This window comes from Heterocephalus glaber, unplaced genomic scaffold (genome assembly GCF_053883595.1).
Source record: "Heterocephalus glaber isolate CG9 unplaced genomic scaffold, H.glaber_assembly_v1.0 deba00001733, whole genome shotgun sequence".
Taxonomy (NCBI): domain Eukaryota; kingdom Metazoa; phylum Chordata; class Mammalia; order Rodentia; family Bathyergidae; genus Heterocephalus; species Heterocephalus glaber.
Genome location: NW_028258444.1, coordinates 9,153,159 through 9,173,973, shown reverse-complemented (window position 1 = coordinate 9,173,973; position 20,815 = coordinate 9,153,159). Strand labels below are relative to the sequence as shown.

The following is a 20,815-nucleotide window of genomic DNA, read 5'->3' as shown; positions in this document are numbered from 1 at the left end:
ATTCCTTTCTCTCTAACATTGTTTTAAGCCCTGGGAATGTAACAGCAAAATATTCAATGATCTCTTCCATAATGTAGTTCACATACTAGCAGCCAGAAAAAAGCAGTGAAAAAAAAAAAAGCATATAAGTCAGTGTGATTTGACTCCTAGTGCTTGTGGCATTTGTAATTTCCCAGAATTAATGACTCTGAACAATTAGTATAACCATCCTCAGAAATTATACCTATGATTAGGGAGTATTAGTGACAGTTTTCAGGGTAATTCCAACCCTGTAAAAGAATTAATTGGCCAAAACAGAAGTACATATCAGTAAATGGAAACTGCCCTCCAGAAATGTCCCCTCTGTAGCTCTCCTAGGAGTACCACAGTTGGCATTAATAAAGAAGACGTGAGCTTCCACCTCTCCTCTGTTTTGAATCCAATTCTGGTGGTGCCAATGTCTTTCTGTGAAAGTTGTAGCCTCTGAGGGAGCAACTGGTGTAACACTAAGTTCTGGGGATTTAGGGTATTTTCTGTGGTTTTATGAGTGCAATCCTACCAAGAAATCATTTCCTCTGGGTGTCCATAGAGGTGATGTTCATATTACTTCAACTATCTGTATTAGAAATTTATATTTGGATAGCTGTCTCAGAGCTTGAGCTCTGCAATGACACTTAAAACAAGAAAATTTAGCAACACATCCTAATTCATCATGGAAGCAGCTAACGGGCCTCAGACCTAATGCTCCAAATGATAAATCACAAATGTCCTCTTATGTCATCTCCTTGGCCTAATTATTCATAGCTGCCTTGCAAACAGATATTTCTACATTCTAAATTTCATGCCTGTTTTACTTCTCCTTTTATGTCTCCCTAGAGTTTCAGGAGTGAATACAGAGGTAAGCAAATGGAAGATAAAGTTATTATTATTACTGCCTATCATACTACGGTTGCTTTCCATGACATCCACAAAGTATTCACACATACAACATGCTCAAACACTCATGTGAGAATAAAATCCAGCTTACATTTCATTTATGTAATATTACCTGTGGTGGAAACTTCTGAAGTAGTTCTGATTTCAGTGAAAATGATGGTGGTCACTATTAAAAACAAAATCATGAACTTCAAACAGGAACATTTGGCTGAGGGCCTTAAAGCAGGCAAATCCAGAGGGAATAACAATTTTTCTTGGGCTTGAGTACTGTGTCCCTAGGAAAATGTGGTCTCAGCCATCATGTTCTTTTGTTCCTTGCTGCAATCCCAAACAATAAAGCAATGGAACCCCAAATCTCCAAACAATGCCCACCTCTAGATAGCACTGCACTGGTGGTCCCTGTAGCAGTTGTGGCCTCTGAGAGAGAAAAGAAGGAAAGTGTCTTGAACTACTCCACTACCCAAATGGCCTGCCCCGGGCTCCTTATTATGTGGTGATTTACCTGTGATGTAAGCTCCAGTTTCCAGGGCTTTGCTTGTGACACTGCCAGAAGTTTCTGCAATAAGGAAGAAATGATCATGCTATGATTTGAAACCTGCCCATTTAAAAGTCTCCATTTCTTACCTGCATTAGGAAGTTCCTTCTTTGAGATTTCTAATATCAAGAATTAATTTGTATGCTTCCCATGTTGCATTTCTTCCCCGCAGCTAAATTTCTGAAACAATTCTAGACTCTTCTGTCTTTCTTTAAGATTTGATGCCAAGAAACACAAGTTTTCTCAGTATTGTTAAATAATTTTTTTGTAGAAGAGTTTAATCAGAGCAATTGAGCTCTGGGAGCTGCAGAAGGCCTTGTAGCCAGGTAATTGATTGGGCTATACATGGTTAATTTTTTGTAGTTAACTGACTAGTTGATTAGGCTACAGCCAACAAACTCATTTTCTATTTCTCATTTTCACATTTCTATAAATGGATGATACTGGTGGTCGGACTTCTCTGGTTTTGGGAGCTATACAGTTCACAAGCCATACTTTTGTTTTGTTTGCTTTGTTGAAATAAGCTTTCCTAAGCTTCACTGTTCTTCTAACTGTTCTGTTAATTGTACCCATGTATCTGATTGCCAGTGACCTCGCCCCTTGGTACCTTTAGTGGGTTCTTGGGGTGGAACAAAGTTTCAGGGTCCTGAGTCTTGTCAATTGTTTTCAAGTAGCTGACTTTCATTAAAAATGTTTGTTATTGGGGAATAGAAAACTGTGGCTCTATTTCAGGAAAAACTGTTTATTGGGAAATGATCAGAAAATGCCAGGTGCAAGAGTCATTCCAAAGGTCACCCCAGTGGAACCTGAAATACAGAATCCAGGGGTCACTTTAGTGACTCATTCTGCCATGAAATAACTTTGATCTAGATGCCAAATGTATGTTTCTTTGCTATAGCAAGTAGTGTTTTGTAGGCACTTGGCAGAATCCAATGGTAGGAGTTTCTCCCCTTCAACTGTCCCAACCTCTAAACATGTTCTTCTTTTGACACATTCTCCCTTGGCATTCCTTGACAAAATATAAAGAATAAAGGTGATTTTCATTCACATGTACTTGATTTACTCTCTGTGCCTTAGCTCTCTGCTACAAAAGACAGTTTATGTCTGCTGAAGTACCTGAGATAGTGGAAAGCTACTCAGCATTACACATTCCTCCTGGTCAGTAGGACCAAGAAAAGCTTTCTGGAAAAAAATGAGATCTGAACCGGATCTTTACTAGGAGTTAGGTTTTGTCTATTTGAAATTCAGAAAGAAGTACAGCAGATAGAAGACACAGAGAGAATGAAGACTTAGAGAATTATAGAAATATATGTTAACCACCAATTTAGCTTGAAATAAAACTTTCTGGTGACTAGTTTATAAAATACCTTTTTATTGTTGTTGTTGTACTGGAAGCTGAACACAAAGCCCGATTCATATTAAGGAAGAGCTATACCCAAGTCCTTCATATTTTTTATATTTTCATCTTGAGACCAGGTATCACAAAGTTATCTAGACTGGCTTCAAACTTGCAATCCTCTTATTTCAGCCTCCCACATAGCTGAGACTACAGATATGTATCACCATATCTAGAAAATATATTCTTTTAATAACTTTTTAAAATAACTTTTTAAATAACTTTTTGTGGTAATGGGAATCAAACCCAGGGCCTCATGCATGCTAGGCAAGTATCCTACCACTACTAAGATATACTCTCAGCTCCTATATTACAGTATAAATTCTTATACAGGAACTTTATACAGTGCCATCAAGTAATTCAGGTAGGCTAAAAGGTGGTCTGGCTATGAGGATGAAGATAATGAGAAGTAAAAGATTAGAACTCCACAATCCCTGGTACCAAAAAAAAAAAAGATTAGAACTCCAAATACTGGAGTAAAGAATTTAGAATTTATTTGAAGATCAATGGGTGGTTGCTAAGGATACTGATGACAGAACTGACATGAAAGAGATAATAATCATTATAGAACCACTGACCACCACTTTGTATAGAAAGCATCTGAGAACAGAGAAAACTGAAAGGGAAGAAACTTGCCTACAATAGTCCAAACTAAAGGTTCTTATGAATGTGAATATAGTAACTCCTTCAACTGAGGAAACACAGCAAAGTAGAATGAGTTCAAGCTTTGAATCAAGCAGATGTGTCTGGTTTTAAACAGTTTGAAATTCTCTGAACCTGTTTTGTCACCAACAGTGTAAGGCAAATAATGCCTCTGTTATTCAAATGAGGGACTAGATGGAACCTAAATAAAGTTCAAATGCAGGGAGTGCTCAGCACCTGCCAAGCTTTCTTGAGTGATACCTTAATGATGCACCAGGCACAGTCTCTGTCTTCTTGCAACAGAGGCAAAAGCCAAGGACTTTAACCGTGAACAAAATAAAATGAAAATATCTGTTTTGGGGGAGCATACCTTCTAATGTAAATGCTGAAAAAACGTGGAAAGGGTACTAGTTAAGGAAAATTGAGCCAGGCATGGTAGTGAATGCTTGTAATACCAGGACTCTAGGGGGCTGAGGCAGGAGGATTGCAAGTTTGATGCCAGCCTGGGACACTTAGGAAGAACGTGTCTCAAAAAAAAAAAAAAAAAATTAAAAAGGGCTGAAGATGTAGCCCAGAGCAAAGGCCTTGGGTTCAATCTCCAGTACTGCAAAATAAATAAATATTTGACATGTTCTGTAGGATGAACTTATATCCCTCATTTTTTTTAACTATTAAGTTTAAAGAGGGACACCAGGATATAATAAAAGCTACATTATTTGCATGGGAACGGTAGGTGACTACACTAATACGTTGAGAAATATGGTACTGCTTTTTCATAAGGGGGATATTTGGGGAGCTGTTTTCTTTTGATAGAGTTTGTAACCTTATATACAACCAATGTAGTTAGCTATTATGAAAGTGAATCAATGCACCTTTATTATTATTTAAGAAGGCATAAGAATAGAAAATAGCAAAAGCCCTATGCTAACAAAATCTAATTTAAAGTTCATGTTTTATTAATAAGATAAATTAAAATTGTTACCATGTTTCTTATTCTAGTTATTACAACACTATTTCAAATGCAAATTTATAATCTCATATTTTCTTACCAGCTTTTTCAGGCTGTCTTGATGGCAATAAAATTTTAAAACACAAATATATTTATAAGAGTACTTAAAAAAATTCACGTATCAATTTAAGTATTATATTACAATTTGAGAAGAATGCCATATTCCCTTAGATATTTTTCAAAATTCAAATGAGAAAGATAGAAATCCTCATGTCAACAAACCACATTGTGCTGAAACACATTTTTTCATCATTTTAATTCCAACTTATGGGGCCTAAGAAGAGAAATAATAAATTCATGCTTTAATTAAAGAATATGTTTGAATTTTATTTTAAAATTCACTTTAGATTAAAATGCTACAGAAAATTGGAATAGATGATCTTTATCTCAATCTGATAAAAGGCATCTATGACAAACCAACAGCCAATATCAAATTAAATGGACAAAAAATGGAAGCTTTCACACTAAAATCAGAAACAAGACAAAGATGTCCACTATCACCAGTCTTATTCAGTATAGTTCTGGAAACATTAGGCAGAGCAGACTAGAGAAAGTGATAAAAGGAATGAGAATTGGAAAGGAACAAGTTAAATTATCATTATTTCCAAGTGCCCATCAACTGGAGTCTGGATAAAGAAGATGTGGGGTTTTTTTTTATAAAATGGAGTACTACTCAGCCATAAAGAACCAGAAACTAGAGACATTTATGGCTAAATGGATGCACATTGAGGCCATGCTCTTAAGTGAAATAAATAGGACACACGTGTAAATACCGAATAGTTTCTCTAGTGTGAGAAACTGAAAGTGTAAATAAGGATACACATGGATAAAATGGCCTAATAACATATTTCTTGGATTGTGTTTCCATCGCGTGTCATATGACTGTATTGAAATTTGAATTAGAGAGAAATTTGGCTTATGTGGAGTGTGCTAGCTAACTGGAGTTTTTTTTCCAGCCCACTATTTGTTCAATGTTGGTTTGGGGGATCTTTCTGAAACAAATCACATGCTCTGGTGTCTTCTTGGTGCTTGAGATGTTTTATTAAGTTATATGGAAAAATGTTTAAGTGCTTTTCAGTTTTGTTTTGGTTGAGTTCTACTGCATTTGAATATTATTGTAGGTTTTTTTTCCCTTGCATTATTCTTCGTTGAAAGGTTTTAATTTCTGTATGTGTGTGTGTTTGGTAATAAAGTTATTTTTAAAAATTTTAAAAAAATATCATTATTTGCAGATAACATGATACTCTACATAGAAGACTCCAGAAACCACCAAAACACTTCTATATTTAATAACCAAGTTCAGTAGTGTAGCTGGATACAAAGTCAACACTTAAAAATTAATAGCATTCCTGTACACAAATAACAAACCCACTGAAAGAGAAATTAGGGAAACCACACATTTCACAATAGCATCCAAAAAAAAAAAAAAAAAGAGATACTTGGGAATCAATGTAGTGAAGGAAGTAAAAGACCTTTACATTAAAAACTACAGTACTCTGAAAAAGGGTGTCAAAAAGGATATCGATATCAGAAAATGGAAAGGTATCTCTTGTTCTTGGGTAGGAAGAACCAGTATAGTGAAAATGGCCATACTTCCAAAATTGTCATACAGATTTAATGCAATCTCAATCAAAGTACCAATAGCATACCTCACAGAATTAGAGAAAACAATCCTAAAATTCATTTGAACCAGAAGAGACCTAGAATAGCAAAAGCAATTCAGGGCAACAAAGGCAAGAGAGGGTGCCTCATAATCCTTGACTTGAAATTGTACTATAAAGCTAATGTGATAAAAACAGCATGGTACTGGGGGAAAAAAAAAAGATCTGAGGATCAGTGGAACAGATTTGAAGATGTAGAAACAACTCCAAACAATTTCAGCCACCTCATCTTTGACAAAGGGGCCAAACACCTTCACTGGAAGAAAGATAGCCTTTAATAAATGGTGCTAAAATGTACCAATAAAAGAATTTAAGCAAAAAAAGAAAAAGGGCAAGGTAGAAGCTCTGATCACAAGAGCTTTGTCTATTTTGGAGGATGATAACATCAAGAAAGTATCGAAGCCAGTTGTAAAGTGTGGTAGATGTCTCAAGCTGTGGATAATTTTCATCACCTCTCTGTAAGATCTGTGCTGAGATGAGCGTGTGTTTCTAAGGGGAAGCATCTTTGGTTTTGGACACTGTGGAATGAAAGCGTGTGTTTGGGTTGGCGTCAGATTCACATAGCACTGTTGAACAATTACAGATACGAAAGTATAGTCCAGACAGCGAGATAGTTCCCAGGAACCACCAGCTTAGAATATTAGATAAAAGTGTTGTGAATTGTTTATCTAGAGAAAGGAGTTTTTAATTGCATATGTTTTGATCACACATCATACCATATAAAATTGCCATGATGTTGGTTTATTGGTAAGGGGATTTGTGATTCCCAATCCTGTTGAAGTTTTCCAATAAATGCTGCAATGATATATAAATAAATAAATACATACATACATAAATAAATAGACGGTGCTGGTAAAACTGGCTTTCCATTTGCTGAACATAAAACTAGACCCATATCTCTCACTATGCACTAAACTAATATCAAAATGGATCAAAGATCTAAATATTAAAACAAACACTAGATCTACTGGAAGATAGAATAGGTAGGACTCTTGAAGACATAGGTGTATGCAAAGACTTTATGAATAAAACCCTGATCACACAGGAACTATCACAAAGAATCAACAACCGGGATCTCATCTTACTTTACACACCAAGAGAAACCACCAGCACCATGAAGAGACAACCCACAGTGTGGGAAAAGTTTTTTTGCCAGTTGTTCTTTAGAGAAAGGACTAATATCTAGAATATGTAATAGCTCTAAAAATCAGACCCCTAAATTTAAAGACCCAATCCAAAAATGGGCATCTGAAATGAATAGACACTTTGCAGATGAAGAAGTAGAAACAGCAAATAAATATATGAAAAAATGTTCAACATCACAAGTCATTTGATAAATGCAAATTAAAACAACTCTGAGATTCCATCTCTAGAAAGAATAGCTGTTATCAAGAAATCAACCACTAACAAATGCTAGAAGGGCTATGGGGAGAAAGGAACCCTTCTCCACTGTTGGTGGAAGTGTAGACTGGGGCAACCACTATGGAAATCAGTGTGGAGATTCCTCAAAAAAACTAAAACTAAAGGTTCCATTTGGCCCACCTGTTCCCCTCCTAGATATCTTCCTGAATGAATTAAAAGCATCATAAAAACAGTGATATATGCACACCCATGTTTGTAACAATTTGTAATAGTTTATAATAGCACAGTCACAGTTTGTAATAACTACAGCTTGGAAACAGCCCAAATAACCATTAGCTGATGAGTAGATAAAGAAGTTGTGTATTTTTTATATAATTGTGTAGTACTCTACCATAAAGAAGCATAAACTTGAGACATTTCTAAGTAAATTGATGCATCTTGAGACCATACTCTTAAGTGAAATAAATTAGACACACATGTGTAAACATTGCATTATTTCTCTGGTATAAGAAACCAAAAGGATAAATAAGAACCTAAATGTATAACAGATATTGTGAAATAGGAAGAAAATGTTCATTTGGGAAGGGGAACAAGGGTGGGGAGGGAGGAGGGAGAAAGAAAGGAAGGGAAAAGAAGAAAAGGAGAATAGAAGGGGGAAAAAGCTTTTGTAAAGAAGGAGAAGAGGGGTTGAAGGGAGGGGAGGTCATCAGGGGAAAAAAAGAATCAAGAAAAATTATGTACAGGTACAAATTCCCAATAATGAATGCTATGAGTATGTATATTTAAAATGTTGCAAATGACATTAATTTTAAAAATAAAAATAGCAGTAAAAAACTCACTTCAGTGTTTCAAATGGCAAAATATACAATTTAAAAAAAAAAAAAGTATTGTATTTCCATAGAAAAATACAGTATTTTAGAAATTTAAGTCCAAATGATAGAGATCTTTGGATAAAGTGCTACTAACAAATCATCTATGGGTTAAAAATTGTCAAACTGAAAACAAATTATTTTTTCTAAATAAAATGTTTACACATATGTCTTTGTTTAGTCCAATTAAAGAGTACATCTTGAACTTAGAAAATGCTGGAAGAGCTAAAATACATACTATGCCCAAAATGTCACTTAATTGTAAGCCATGGCACTTATTTATAATATAATTATGTCCAATTCACATTTACTATAGTTTGAATATAGAGTAATTATAAATTTAGTTTTGAATTCAATTACTGAATTATTTTCTTTCTTTTTTTGGTAGCAGGACTCGAACTCAGGACCTTGTGCTTGCGAGGCAGGCTCCTGAACCACTGAGCTAAATCCCCAGCCCTTGAATTATTTTCTAATGAAAATAAATTCATTAAATTCATTAAAATAAATTCATATTGTGTAAGTGGATTTATAAAAGTAGAGTAAACGTAGCAGGAATCTATCAGAAAAAATGTGTGACCTATCCATTCCTTGAAGTAATAATGAACAATGTAGCCACTAAGACCTACATTCTGTTTGATATCCTGCAAATTGCAAAATGATATTTCTGTCAAGTACTATTAGTACAGGTAGCACGGTGGAGCTGGGAGACCACTCCCCTCCACACACTTCAGTTCAGGACTCTTCCCAGGGCCAGTCCTCCTCCCACTGTTCCATGTAACTTAATCAGTGTGAGGTCAGGAACAAATCTACTTGTAGAAAATTCCTACCCAGGATGACTCTGCACTCTGTTAATCATTCCTGTCAGTCTTACCTAGAGACTCAATGAAAGGTGCTGGGCTCCGGTGCACCTCCTTAGAGATCTGAAAGCCTACTTTATCTGTGTGCTTTTTGCCTTCCTTGTCATCCCAGCCCCACTTTATTTGTACTATGGTTCTCTCAGCACGGACTTGCCCTGAGCTCCTGGAATCTATCTGTTGGATCCATCCTATGGTACCACTATAATATTGAGTATATTACTAGACCAGAAGCTTAATAATTTACTGTAGCTTGGAAAAATAATTTAGTCCGTTTATTAGTGTTAGGGAAAAAAAGTAGCCCTATAAGTATTTGTGAATTTTATGTCTGGTCAGAATAATGTGAAAAGAAAGTTACAATATTTGATTTATAAAACAATGGTACTACAATTTTTATTACATAACATGTTTCAAATCTTGTTTCAGAATAACAAATGCTACAGCCTGTCATTATATAAAAGCTTTAAACCTCTTTTTATTACCTGCTCCTGCAGCTCCAGTAATTAGAAATGGGAAACATTTAGCTTTGTTATTTTTAAAGCAAGGCTTATTGATGGCTTATTAAGGATCACATTTTATTTTGCTTCAGAGGAGGATGGGATCAAGCTAAGAAATACAGTCTTTGCAGTCAGTACCGAAGGATAAAAATGTGGGTTCTATCTTTTGACCTGCTGTGGCACCTAAAGCTTGTAGACCCCTTTGGCTCAGTTCCTTATGAACAAAATTGAAAACAAGACAAAAAATACATCTGCCATCTCTGGCTTACTTACCAATAGGGATAGTTCCTGGTGCAATTGTCAAGTCAGGCCCAATTTCTGTAGAACCTGAGATTAAAAGTAGAAAAGCATGAGCAGTGTCCTTATTTTACTGGAGCACCATCCAGATGTTCATCAACTGCTCTGCATCTAGGTGTGGCTGCTCTAGTACCTGCTGTGAAGGCTGTGCTGCTGCCTCTTGTTGCTGTGGAGGTTGTAGCTGGCACTCCCATTGTACCTGAAATTAAAAGAAAAGAAAAGGAATTTAATAACATAGTTTTTACTGAACTTCTCTGTGGTATCTCTAACTTAATCAAACCTGATCCTGTGATATTCCTACCACAAAGTGCTTCCTTTTTTGTTTTTTTGGTACTGGGGATCAAACTCAGGACCTTGTGCTTGTGAGGCAGGCAGCAGCACCACTGAGCTAATTCCTCAGCCCCTTAATACTTCCTTTTTAAATAGGTGATATCATCACGCTGAAAACTGAATATGTCTGCTTGAAAATGATTCTTAACCAGATTCTCATTCAAATCATTGCCAAATCCCCTCAAAGGCTCCTTAAAAGTATTTTTGAGTCTTTTTATTTTTTTCCAGCTGCTACCATAGTTTATTTGAAACCATTGCTTCTTATTTTGCCTCCTAAAAACCTCTCCACTTCCTTCTTACCTTAAACTATCCTTCTTCACATTGCACTCCGGTTTTGTAAAAAATGCAAACCTGATTGTATTACACTTCTTTCCCACAGTTTTTGGTAGCCTACATAAAGTCTTAAAAGGAAGTCCAAAATGCCTAAATCCTTAACTTCTGCTGCAAGACTGCAGGATGAAGTTCCTTCCTCCTTCTGTAGGCTTGGATTTTACCATTCTCCTGCTTCCTACTTGGGCACCACAGGGCATGGGGCATCGTGGCCTCGTTCTATCTTAAACTTGCTAACAGCCCGTGGCTTCCCCCTCTCTTACCATTTCCCTCTCTAACTAGCTCCTCTTCATTCTTTAGGATACCAGGTGGAATGCCACTTTCTAACACCCTTGTCTTATTCTTAGCACTAGCACAACTATAATCAACCATATTATCGAAGTGCTTCCTTTCTTACCAATATATCCCCTCATAGACAAGATGCACTAAGAGCAAAGACCTTGTCAAACTTGTTTATCTCTGTACCCCCATACCTTTCACAATATCTGGCATGCAGCTTGAAAAAAATAAAAATAGTGAAATACTACAAACGGTAAAATTTGAGGCTTTGTTGTTACAGAAAACTTCAAATTTTGCCATAACATATGTTCTGCTATACTAGTCCTTTTACTCACCTCATTTTCAGAGATTGAATTTGGTGTATCTGAGGCTTTATTGGGATTTCCCTTCAGAAACTATATTTCCTTTCCTAATTTTAATTTTTATTAGTACATGTACAGTACATAGTGACTGCATTCCTTGTGGGGAGTTGGTACGTGTACATAACCCATCTTAATTTCTTGCTCCTCCCCTTCCCTCACTTCCCTTCCTCTCCCTCCATCTCTTGGTCACCTTCCCTTTTTATAAAAGATCTATCTCTCTGTTTTCTTTCTGTTTTAGTTTATGTCCATTGTCCTAGAAGGGAGGACTGTGCAGTAAGCAAGAAAGATACACTCATGCCAGACCTGCTAGGTTTAGCTTTTTACTTACACATGCTAACTAAATCTCTCATCTTTCTCATTTGAAACCATCGTGCAAAGTAATATCACTCCGATTGCTGTGAAAATAACTTACATGTTGCATAACTTCAAATAGTGGTTGCTGTACAATAGCACTCCATATTGTTTTAAACTTCAAGATTTATATCCTGATATAATAAGGACTGTTTGTTTGTTTGTTTTGGTACCGCGGATCGAACTCTGGACCTTGTGCTTGCAAGGCAGGCTCTGGAACCACTTGAGCTAAATCCCGGCCCTATAATAAGGATTGTGAAGACAATTTCCTATTTTTCCATTATAGTCCTAAACCACTTAACCAAATATAAAATCCTAATATGAGATTATTTAGATTTGACATTCTTATTTCCCTATGTACAAAACATTTGTTACCATTACTGGATTTATCAGAAAATCCCTCATGTTATACTATAGTCTGGCCAATTAGTTTCCTTTCTCACTTGCCTGATTTTCCAGGACTGGTTAATCTGGTCACACTTCCACCTGCTCCAGTGGTGGATCCATACAGCTCGTTAGCAGTGCCTGGTGAAAGGAGTAATCAATATTGTTTCCACATGCATAATTTTAGTAAAAATTACCTTTCTGCTACTTAAGTAAGTTAAAAATTCAGTTTTTGATAAATCTAGATCATCTGTTAATCATTTCTCCCAAAATGTATGTCCTTGGCTAAATTACTTAGTCTTTTTATCATAATTCGGGTCTTGGCCATGTTTATGTTGGGCCACTATTAGGGCACCCAGGTGAGCCCTGTCTGCTTTGTCCACAAAGGTAGTGGCCCTAGAGCCTGAGGTCCAGTGGTGCTTTCCCTCCATGCACTTATGAGGATCCTCCTCTCCATCATCTGCTTATAACCAGTTTTGGCTGGGGGGGAGGGAGGTTGTTGTGGTAGTGGGTTTTTTATTTGTTTGTTTGTTCTTGTCTGGTGAAAATAAACTTCTCAAGAATTAAGATAAATCAATTTAAAACAATAATGTTCTGGAAATCTACCATCATATTCACCAATCTGAGTTTTTAATGCCCTATTTGTGATAAATTTATACAGACTCAAGTACTGGGATTCTGACCAAAAATTACACACATCATGTGCTTTATCTTTAGTTAATTAATTTGTCTTCAGCTACTCTGACCTTACTTCCTGGTTCTCTGGTAACTACCCCCTTGGAAATGCAAGCTTATGATACAGCTGTACCATATCCTCCTGATGATGGATTAGTTGTCCCAGTTGTCCCTTACCTGACGGTCCACTTGTCCCAGCTACTCCAGTTGACTGTTCAGTTTTGCTTGTCACTCCATCTGACAGTCTGCCATTACCAGTTGTTCCAGCTGATGATGCAGTTATTTCTGATGGCCCTGCTGTAGTTGACCCTTCAGTTGATGGTATAGTATTCCCTGTCTCTTCAGATGAAGTCCCTGTCACTGCTGATGGCTGTCCTGAAGTTCCTGTGACTTTCACTGACGGCCCAGTGGTCTCTATAAACAAGTGATACAAGGAAAATGACGTTAATAGCTGGCTTGGTCCCATTTCTTCCCCATACTCACCACCTTATTTCCTACTTTTCTTTTTACTACAGTGTAATTGCTTCTGTTCATTTATGCCTTTAGCAAGCATTTATTCAATGCTTATTATATGTTGAAGAATTTCTCAGAAACTTAAAAGCATTACCTTATTTTATCATAAGAACAAGCCTATGAATCATACATTATTATCTCATGCTACCATCTAAGTCCCATCTTCCTTCTTCTTACCTGAAAGATTCCAATTGTTTCCTAATTTCACACATAATTACCAAATAAGTATTCTGTACCAAAGTTCTGCTTGTGTTCTCTGCTTAAGCATATGGTATAGTAATTCTTAAACTTTAATGTGTGTAAAAGTTACCCACTGAGACTATTAACAGTGTAAATTTCCCCAGTTCCCTTGTAGAAATTTTATTTAAAAATATTTAAGAGATTAAGCTTGAAGTACAATAAAGTTCATATATGTACTTTTAGTTTCTAGGACAACCATTGGAGAAAAGAATAAGTTAACTGATATCACAAGGAAACAATCAGTTAAATTTAGAATAATCTAGAAAGGGATATAAGAGCATGACTAGAGTCAGGTATATCACTTGGAGTAGGAATACTTTCTTGGTGATGTATCACAAATGAGACACATGATACCAAGTTCCAGTGATCAGTGATGCCATGTTTGATCACTAGGTTTAGGTGGTGACAGTCAGAAGTCTCTGATGCCAAGTATCTTTCTACTCTGCAAATAGTTGGGTGGTACTTTGGCCTCATGAAAACATGCAGGTCTTTCTCAGTCTCTTCCCTAACATTACTAGTATTTATTTACACTCCTTACCTATTTCACCCAGGATTGCAGAACAGCAATTTTTTTAGTTGTACCTTTCTTTCAATATTTATTAGTTGGCATTTAAAAAAAAATTTCTTTTCACTGAATTATATCAATACCTTCCTCCATAGTTTCTAGTGAAAATCTTGGATAATTACTTAATTTTCCCTTGAATTACCGAATTTTAGAATAAAGAATTGGCATAATATTCACCTCCAACAGTACCAAATGGGCTGTTGCTGTTACTTCTCTTTTTTATCATTGGAGGCACATATATTTTTAACCAAATACATGTATGTCAATCAGTTGTGATGATTATTTTTTTCCCCAAACAAGCCAAATTGGGCAGTAGATGCTCCTTCTTCTGGGGACCCTTGACACTTTGACTGCACACCTTTACTCTTTGAATGCTTCCTTGTCTTCTAACTGCAGAAGTCTCAAGCTCACCTAGCATTTTCCCTGACCAAGACCTGGAATCAGTTATTATTCATGCTTTCTCCAGCAGCAGCAAACACATGAGTTTAGGAGGACAGAGGCAGAGTTACGAGCCACACCAGTGCAACTAAAGATACTTGCAAAAGAGGACTTCCAGAACTGTTTCTGAAAGTGGCAAAACTAATGGGACAAGAGTTATCAAAGCTAGGAGGAGTATTTTGAGGGGGACTAATGGCAATATGTTTTTACTGTAATAATTGTTTTAATTTGAGCATTCACTATTTTTATCATACCTTATATATATAATGTACATCTTTACAAAACATTTAGATAGCAACCCCAATTTTTCTTAAGGCTGTGAATTGTATGCATGCTTTTTCTGTTGCTTGCTTTTTCTCCTTAGTGAATTCTGGAAATAGATAATTACATAAAGATTTTCTTCATTCACTAATATGGCTTCCTGAAACTTTATAACATGTTTTATTCCATATGTTTTTTTCTATGAAGGTGTGAAATGTTCCTAATCTTTGTCTATTGAAAACAATCCTAGTATGAATAGCTTGTACATATGTCATTCTGTAGGTTGTGTAACTTCACTATAGTGCCCAAAAGATGGGATTTCTGGGCCAAAGGGCAAATGCATTTATGCTTCTGTTAGATTTTTGCCAAGCTGCCTTCCATGGGGTTGGAACATTTTCAGCTGCCACCTGCACTGTACAGAGCCACCTGCAATGTACAGAGCCACCTGTTTCTTTCCAGCCCTGTCAGTAGGGCTGTTGTCAAACTCTTGGATTTCGGCCAATCTGAAAAATGAGAAATGTAGTTTAATTTGCATTTTTTCCCATGTGTGAAGTTAACTATGTATTTCAAATTCCATCCTTCTAATCACCATACTCATCATAGAGGAAAGGAGGGCACAAATATCTTCTTCCCTTCCACTCCTTTTCCCTCTCTTTCTCTCTCCCTGTATTTTTTCTTTTTGTTTTATGTTTTTGGTGTTTATTTGTGGTTTTTTGAAACAGAGTCTTACTATGTTGTCCAACCTGGCCTCAAATTCACTAGATAGCCAAACCTGATCTTAAATTGTGTCTGATCCTCCTGTCCAGCCTTCACACTTCTGGGATTATAGGTATGTATCACCTGGATGTCATTTCTAGTTTTCCTAAGGGGAAGAACTGAGGAACCTCAATGGACAAGAGAGACGGACGGACGGGGAGGCAGAAAACATCCCCGCGTGGACATGGCCCCCTTCCCTCCTGTCCCAAGCAGCGCTCCGCCCGTGCCTCCCCCTGCCTGGGGTGTTGTCCACACCGTGGGGTGCCCCCTCTGGCACAGCTGGCCTTGGACCCCCAGCGCCCGCCCCGGGCCCCAGGGGAGGCGCTGCCTTGCCTGTCGCCGGTGGTCCCGAGCTGGGCGCCCCAGTGGATGGTCTTCCAGAGGTGTTCTCCCCGCCTGGCCCCGAAGTGGTGCCCACCTCCTGTCCTGTTGTACCTGACAAACACAGGAGCGGTCACGCCACATGTCCCAGCACGCCTGCAGGGAGGCCCCGGCAGAGCCCATCCCAAAGTGCGCCCTCCTTTGCACACCGCCTCCCTTGGGGCCCGAGCCCGCAAGCTTCCTGGGCCCTGTCCGCTTCCCTCATGCTCCAGCCCCCGTCCTGGCCTCCCTCAATGCCCTGGGCTCCCCCCACATCCTGCGCCCGGCTGCTGCGGGCCCGTGCTGCTCTCCTGCTCACTACGCGTGTCCCGGCTTGGGGTCGCCAGTGGAGCCTCATCAGACACGGGCTAGCACTGCACACCCCGGACATGGTCTCCTGCGCAAAACGTGTCGGCCGTGGCCCCATGCTCTTGGCAGTGGCTTTCCAAGTCCTCCAGCCCCAGGCCTTCTGAAGCCCGGCCACCAATGGGGCCCCTCACATCCACACCTGTGCCCGGCCTCAAGGGCCTGCTCGGCGGCCAGACGCACACAGAGCTGCACAGGCCTGCCTGCAACGGGGCGCTGCGCTCACCGCTTCCTCTCCCCTCTTCTTTGGCTGCAACCTACGAGCAATGTCCCGTGGGATGCCCGAGCCCTTTGACTTTCTGCACACACGTGAGCGAGGCTCGGCCCTCCCGGTCGGTCTCCCCACAGCCCCTTGGCCTCACCTACCTACGCTCTCCACATCTGGACACTGGCCTCACCAAGACACCCCAGGACTTCAGACTGCCCAGGGCCACCCGGGCCTGTCTACTGACTGCCCAATTCCTCCGCTCACATGACACACCTGCAGAGCCTCCATCAAACCCACAGGGCTCCGGGGAGAAACACTGACCACGTGGGGGCCGCATTCAGCTCTCAGGACTGCATCCTGGGCCAGAACGCCCACGTGGCTCTGAGGAAGCCAGCAACTGGACACCGGTGCACGGCAGCACCGGTCGCTACAAGAGACTGGCTTGCCTGCCTGCCTGCCTGCCTGTCTCCTTCCTTCCTGCTTTTCTTCCTTCCTTCCTTCCTTTCTTCTGTCCTTCCTTCCTCCTTGGCTGGCTCGCTCGCTTGTCCTCTTCCTTATCCCCTTCCTGCCTGCCTGCCCTCCTGCCTGCTTGCCTGCCTTCCCTTCCCTTTCCTTTTTCCCTGGCCAGGCCAAAGCCTTCCAGGCGCTTGGTTCCTCCCTTCTTTTCAGCTCCTCTCCCTAGAGTCCCTGCCCTTTCCTCCTCACTCTGTAGCTCCGCCTAATGCATGTGTCCATGCCTCTCCCTGTGAGCTCCAGCAATGCCTTTGCAGCCGCAGAGACAAGAGCAGGAAACGGCCCTCTCCCGGGCTCTCGAGGCCCCTGGAGTCAAGGGTACGTCCAGTCCCATCCTGTGGGGGTCCCCGCAGAAGCCCCGGTCAGGGACTCCTGGGGGACTCCCAGCTTCAGCTTCCAAGCCCGGGAGTCAGGATCTCCTACACTTCCCACGCCAGCCTCACGTGGCTCAGAGTTCGGGAGTGGAGTCCCGGACTCCTCGTGGGCCACAAGCAAAGCCAGGGATCCCAAGGGTGGCCGCCGATGCCAGAACTGCCATCCAATCCAGACTTTGGGAGCACCCCGCTAGGGTGCCAGCCAGGGGTCAGGCTGCCCGGGTGCCTGGCATCTCCTTGGTCGCACTGGCGCCCTCTCCTTTATCGTTCATTTCCCAGCGGGAGGCTGACCCAGGGCCCCCCTGCCTGGCTGACACCCTCCACTGGGGCTCTGCACGCCCCAGCGATGTGGCCCTCCCTCGTGCTCACCTGCCGGGCTGCTAGCAGAAGTCGTGGCACGGGGTGCCACCGGGGATCCCGAAGACACAGATTCTCGCGTGGTCCCTGGAGGCAAGAGCAGGTTGGCGCCCGGGCTCAGCGTGGGGCCCGGTCCTGCTTCACCAGGAATACTCCCCAGGGACAGCAGGAGACAGGACACACCCAATCCCTGCTGCCTGCTCTCCGCAGGCCTGGGTCTCGGGCTCCCGGGCCAGGCAGGTCGGCAGGGCCCGGGGCCCAGGCCCCAGGCCCCGAGGGCCGCAGAATGGCCGTGCATGGCAAGGGGGGCCGAGGGAACAGTGCAGCCTCCCGCAACTCACCAGGACGCGAGGAGCCGCTGGGGCTCACTAGCGTGGTGCTGCCCACTCTAGTTCCTGGGCTGCTTCCAGGGGATACGCCGGGTGACCCTGAGGGGGGAGGGGGAGGAAAGAGTGTCACGCCCTGCACAGCCCAGGAGTGAGCCTCCTAGGGCTGGGACACTCCATCTGCCCGCTCTCCGACCTTCCCCAGGCACTGGAGCTTCAGCGGCCAAAAGATGGCCCGCTCGCCCAAGGGCTTCTACCGCGTGGAGCCCACAGACGTTCAGCTGAGCCCGAGCCCGCCCCGACTCTCAGCGGGGCTGGCCGTGCACAACAGGGAGCACGGGCGCCACAGGCGGTCCAGGGGGACCCGCCCCGCGGGTGACCTGCGCTATCTGCATGGGGCTCGTCTGGGGATCCAGCTCCTACGGCCTCCCCGCTTCCTAACAGGCCCGCTTCCAGAAGCCTCTGCGGATGGCTGTCTCTCTGTGACCGTGCTGCCTCCTTCTCTCAGGCCGACAGCTCTGGCAGCCTGGAGACCGCCCTCGGGCCCCTGCAGCCCCTGCGGCCCCGAACTGCCCCTTCTCCCTCCACGGCTGCTCCGCTACCGTGTCCCCCGGCTCCCTTGGCCCTCTCCAGGTCACGGGACCTCCCTCGCTCCAGCACTGGAGGAAATGGGCCCCTTCCCCACGAGAGCCCATCTCCGACAAAGGTCTCAGCACCAGGCCTCCCCCGGGCTCCGCCAGGGTGTCCGGCCTGGATCTCCTCCTGCTGGGGCTTGGCCAGTACCTGTTGCTTCAGACGTGTTGTCAGCAGGTGCCGGAGTGGGGCCTGTAACCGGCCGGCCGCTCGTTCCTAACGGGAAGAACCGTGGGACCTCGATGGACAAGACGGACGGTCGGACAGACGGACGGACGGGGAGGCAGAAAACATCCCCGCGTGGACATGGCCCCCTTCCCTCCTGTCCCAAGCAGCGCTCCGCCCGTGCCTCCCCCTGCCTGGGGTGTTGTCCACACCGTGGGGTGCCCCCTCTGGCACAGCTGGCCTTGGACCCCCAGCGCCCGCCCCGGGCCCCAGGGGAGGCGCTGCCTTGCCTGTCGCCGGTGGTCCCGAGCTGGGCGCCCCAGTGGATGGTCTTCCAGAGGTGTTCTCCCCGCCTGGCCCCGAAGTGGTGCCCACCTCCTGTCCTGTTGTACCTGACAAACACAGGAGCGGTCACGCCACATGTCCCAGCACGCCTGCAGGGAGGCCCCGGCAGAGCCCATCCCAAAGTGCGCCCTCCTTTGCACACCGCCTCCCTTGGGGCCCGAGCCCGCAAGCTTCCTGGGCCCTGTCCGCTTCCCTCATGCTCCAGCCCCCGTCCTGGCCTCCCTCAATGCCCTGGGCTCCCCCCACATCCTGCGCCCGGCTGCTGCGGGCCCGTGCTGCTCTCCTGCTCACTACGCGTGTCCCGGCTTGGGGTCGCCAGTGGAGCCTCATCAGACACGGGCTAGCACTGCACACCCCGGACATGGTCTCCTGCGCAAAACGTGTCGGCCGTGGCCCCATGCTCTTGGCAGTGGCTTTCCAAGTCCTCCAGCCCCAGGCCTTCTGAAGCCCGGCCACCAATGGGGCCCCTCACATCCACACCTGTGCCCGGCCTCAAGGGCCTGCTCGGCGGCCAGACGCACACAGAGCTGCACAGGCCTGCCTGCAACGGGGCGCTGCGCTCACCGCTTCCTCTCCCCTCTTCTTTGGCTGCAACCTACGAGCAATGTCCCGTGGGATGCCCGAGCCCTTTGACTTTCTGCACACACGTGAGCGAGGCTCGGCCCTCCCGGTCGGTCTCCCCACAGCCCCTTGGCCTCACCTACCTACGCTCTCCACATCTGGACACTGGCCTCACCAAGACACCCCAGGACTTCAGACTGCCCAGGGCCACCCGGGCCTGTCTACTGACTGCCCAATTCCTCCGCTCACATGACACACCTGCAGAGCCTCCATCAAACCCACAGGGCTCCGGGGAGAAACACTGACCACGTGGGGGCCGCATTCAGCTCTCAGGACTGCATCCTGGGCCAGAACGCCCACGTGGCTCTGAGGAAGCCAGCAACTGGACACCGGTGCACGGCAGCACCGGTCGCTACAAGAGACTGGCTTGCCTGCCTGCCTGCCTGCCTGTCTCCTTCCTTCCTGCTTTTCTTCCTTCCTTCCTTCCTTTCTTCTGTCCTTCCTTCCTCCTTGGCTGGCTCGCTCGCTTGTCCTCTTCCTTATCCCCTTCCTGCCTGCCTGCCCTCCTGCCTGCTTGCCTGCCTTCCCTTCCCTTTCCTTTTTCCCTGGCCAGGCCAAAGCCTTCCAGGCGCTTGGTTCCTCCCTTCTTTTCAGCTCCTCTCCCTAGAGTCCCTGCCCTTTCCTCCTCACTCTGTAGCTCCGCCTAATGCATGTGTCCATGCCTCTCCCTGTGAGCTCCAGCAATGCCTTTGCAGCCGCAGAGACAAGAGCAGGAAACGGCCCTCTCCCGGGCTCTCGAGGCCCCTGGAGTCAAGGGTACGTCCAGTCCCATCCTGTGGGGGTCCCCGCAGAAGCCCCGGTCAGGGACTCCTGGGGGACTCCCAGCTTCAGCTTCCAAGCCCGGGAGTCAGGATCTCCTACACTTCCCACGCCAGCCTCACGTGGCTCAGAGTTCGGGAGTGGAGTCCCGGACTCCTCGTGGGCCACAAGCAAAGCCAGGGATCCCAAGGGTGGCCGCCGATGCCAGAACTGCCATCCAATCCAGACTTTGGGAGCACCCCGCTAGGGTGCCAGCCAGGGGTCAGG

The 20,815-nt window shown here is 43.7% G+C and overlaps 2 protein-coding genes across 2 annotated transcripts in view; both read right to left on the bottom strand.

Moving 5' to 3' along the window:
• LOC106008570 (uncharacterized) overlaps positions 1-10,234 on the bottom strand; it is a 30,168-nt gene extending 19,934 nt beyond the window's left edge. Inside the window, exons 1-5 of the mRNA XM_021251558.2 lie at positions 10,171-10,234; positions 10,014-10,067; positions 1,418-1,471; positions 1,288-1,332; positions 1,028-1,081 (exon numbers count right to left, since the gene is read on the bottom strand). Of these exons, the coding sequence (XP_021107217.2) occupies positions 1,028-1,081; positions 1,288-1,332; positions 1,418-1,471; positions 10,014-10,067; positions 10,171-10,231 (268 nt within the window). The 5' untranslated portion in view covers positions 10,232-10,234. The remainder of the gene's footprint in view (positions 1-1,027; positions 1,082-1,287; positions 1,333-1,417; positions 1,472-10,013; positions 10,068-10,170) is intronic.
• A 5,393-nt stretch (positions 10,235-15,627) lies between these two features.
• LOC147821484 (uncharacterized) overlaps positions 15,628-20,815 on the bottom strand; it is a 32,576-nt gene continuing 27,388 nt past the window's right edge. Inside the window, exons 35-39 of the mRNA XM_087199958.1 lie at positions 18,916-19,215; positions 18,809-18,874; positions 18,041-18,127; positions 17,712-17,786; positions 15,628-15,956 (exon numbers count right to left, since the gene is read on the bottom strand). Coding sequence (XP_087056084.1) covers positions 15,628-15,956; positions 17,712-17,786; positions 18,041-18,127; positions 18,809-18,874; positions 18,916-19,215 — 857 coding nt within the window. The remainder of the gene's footprint in view (positions 15,957-17,711; positions 17,787-18,040; positions 18,128-18,808; positions 18,875-18,915; positions 19,216-20,815) is intronic.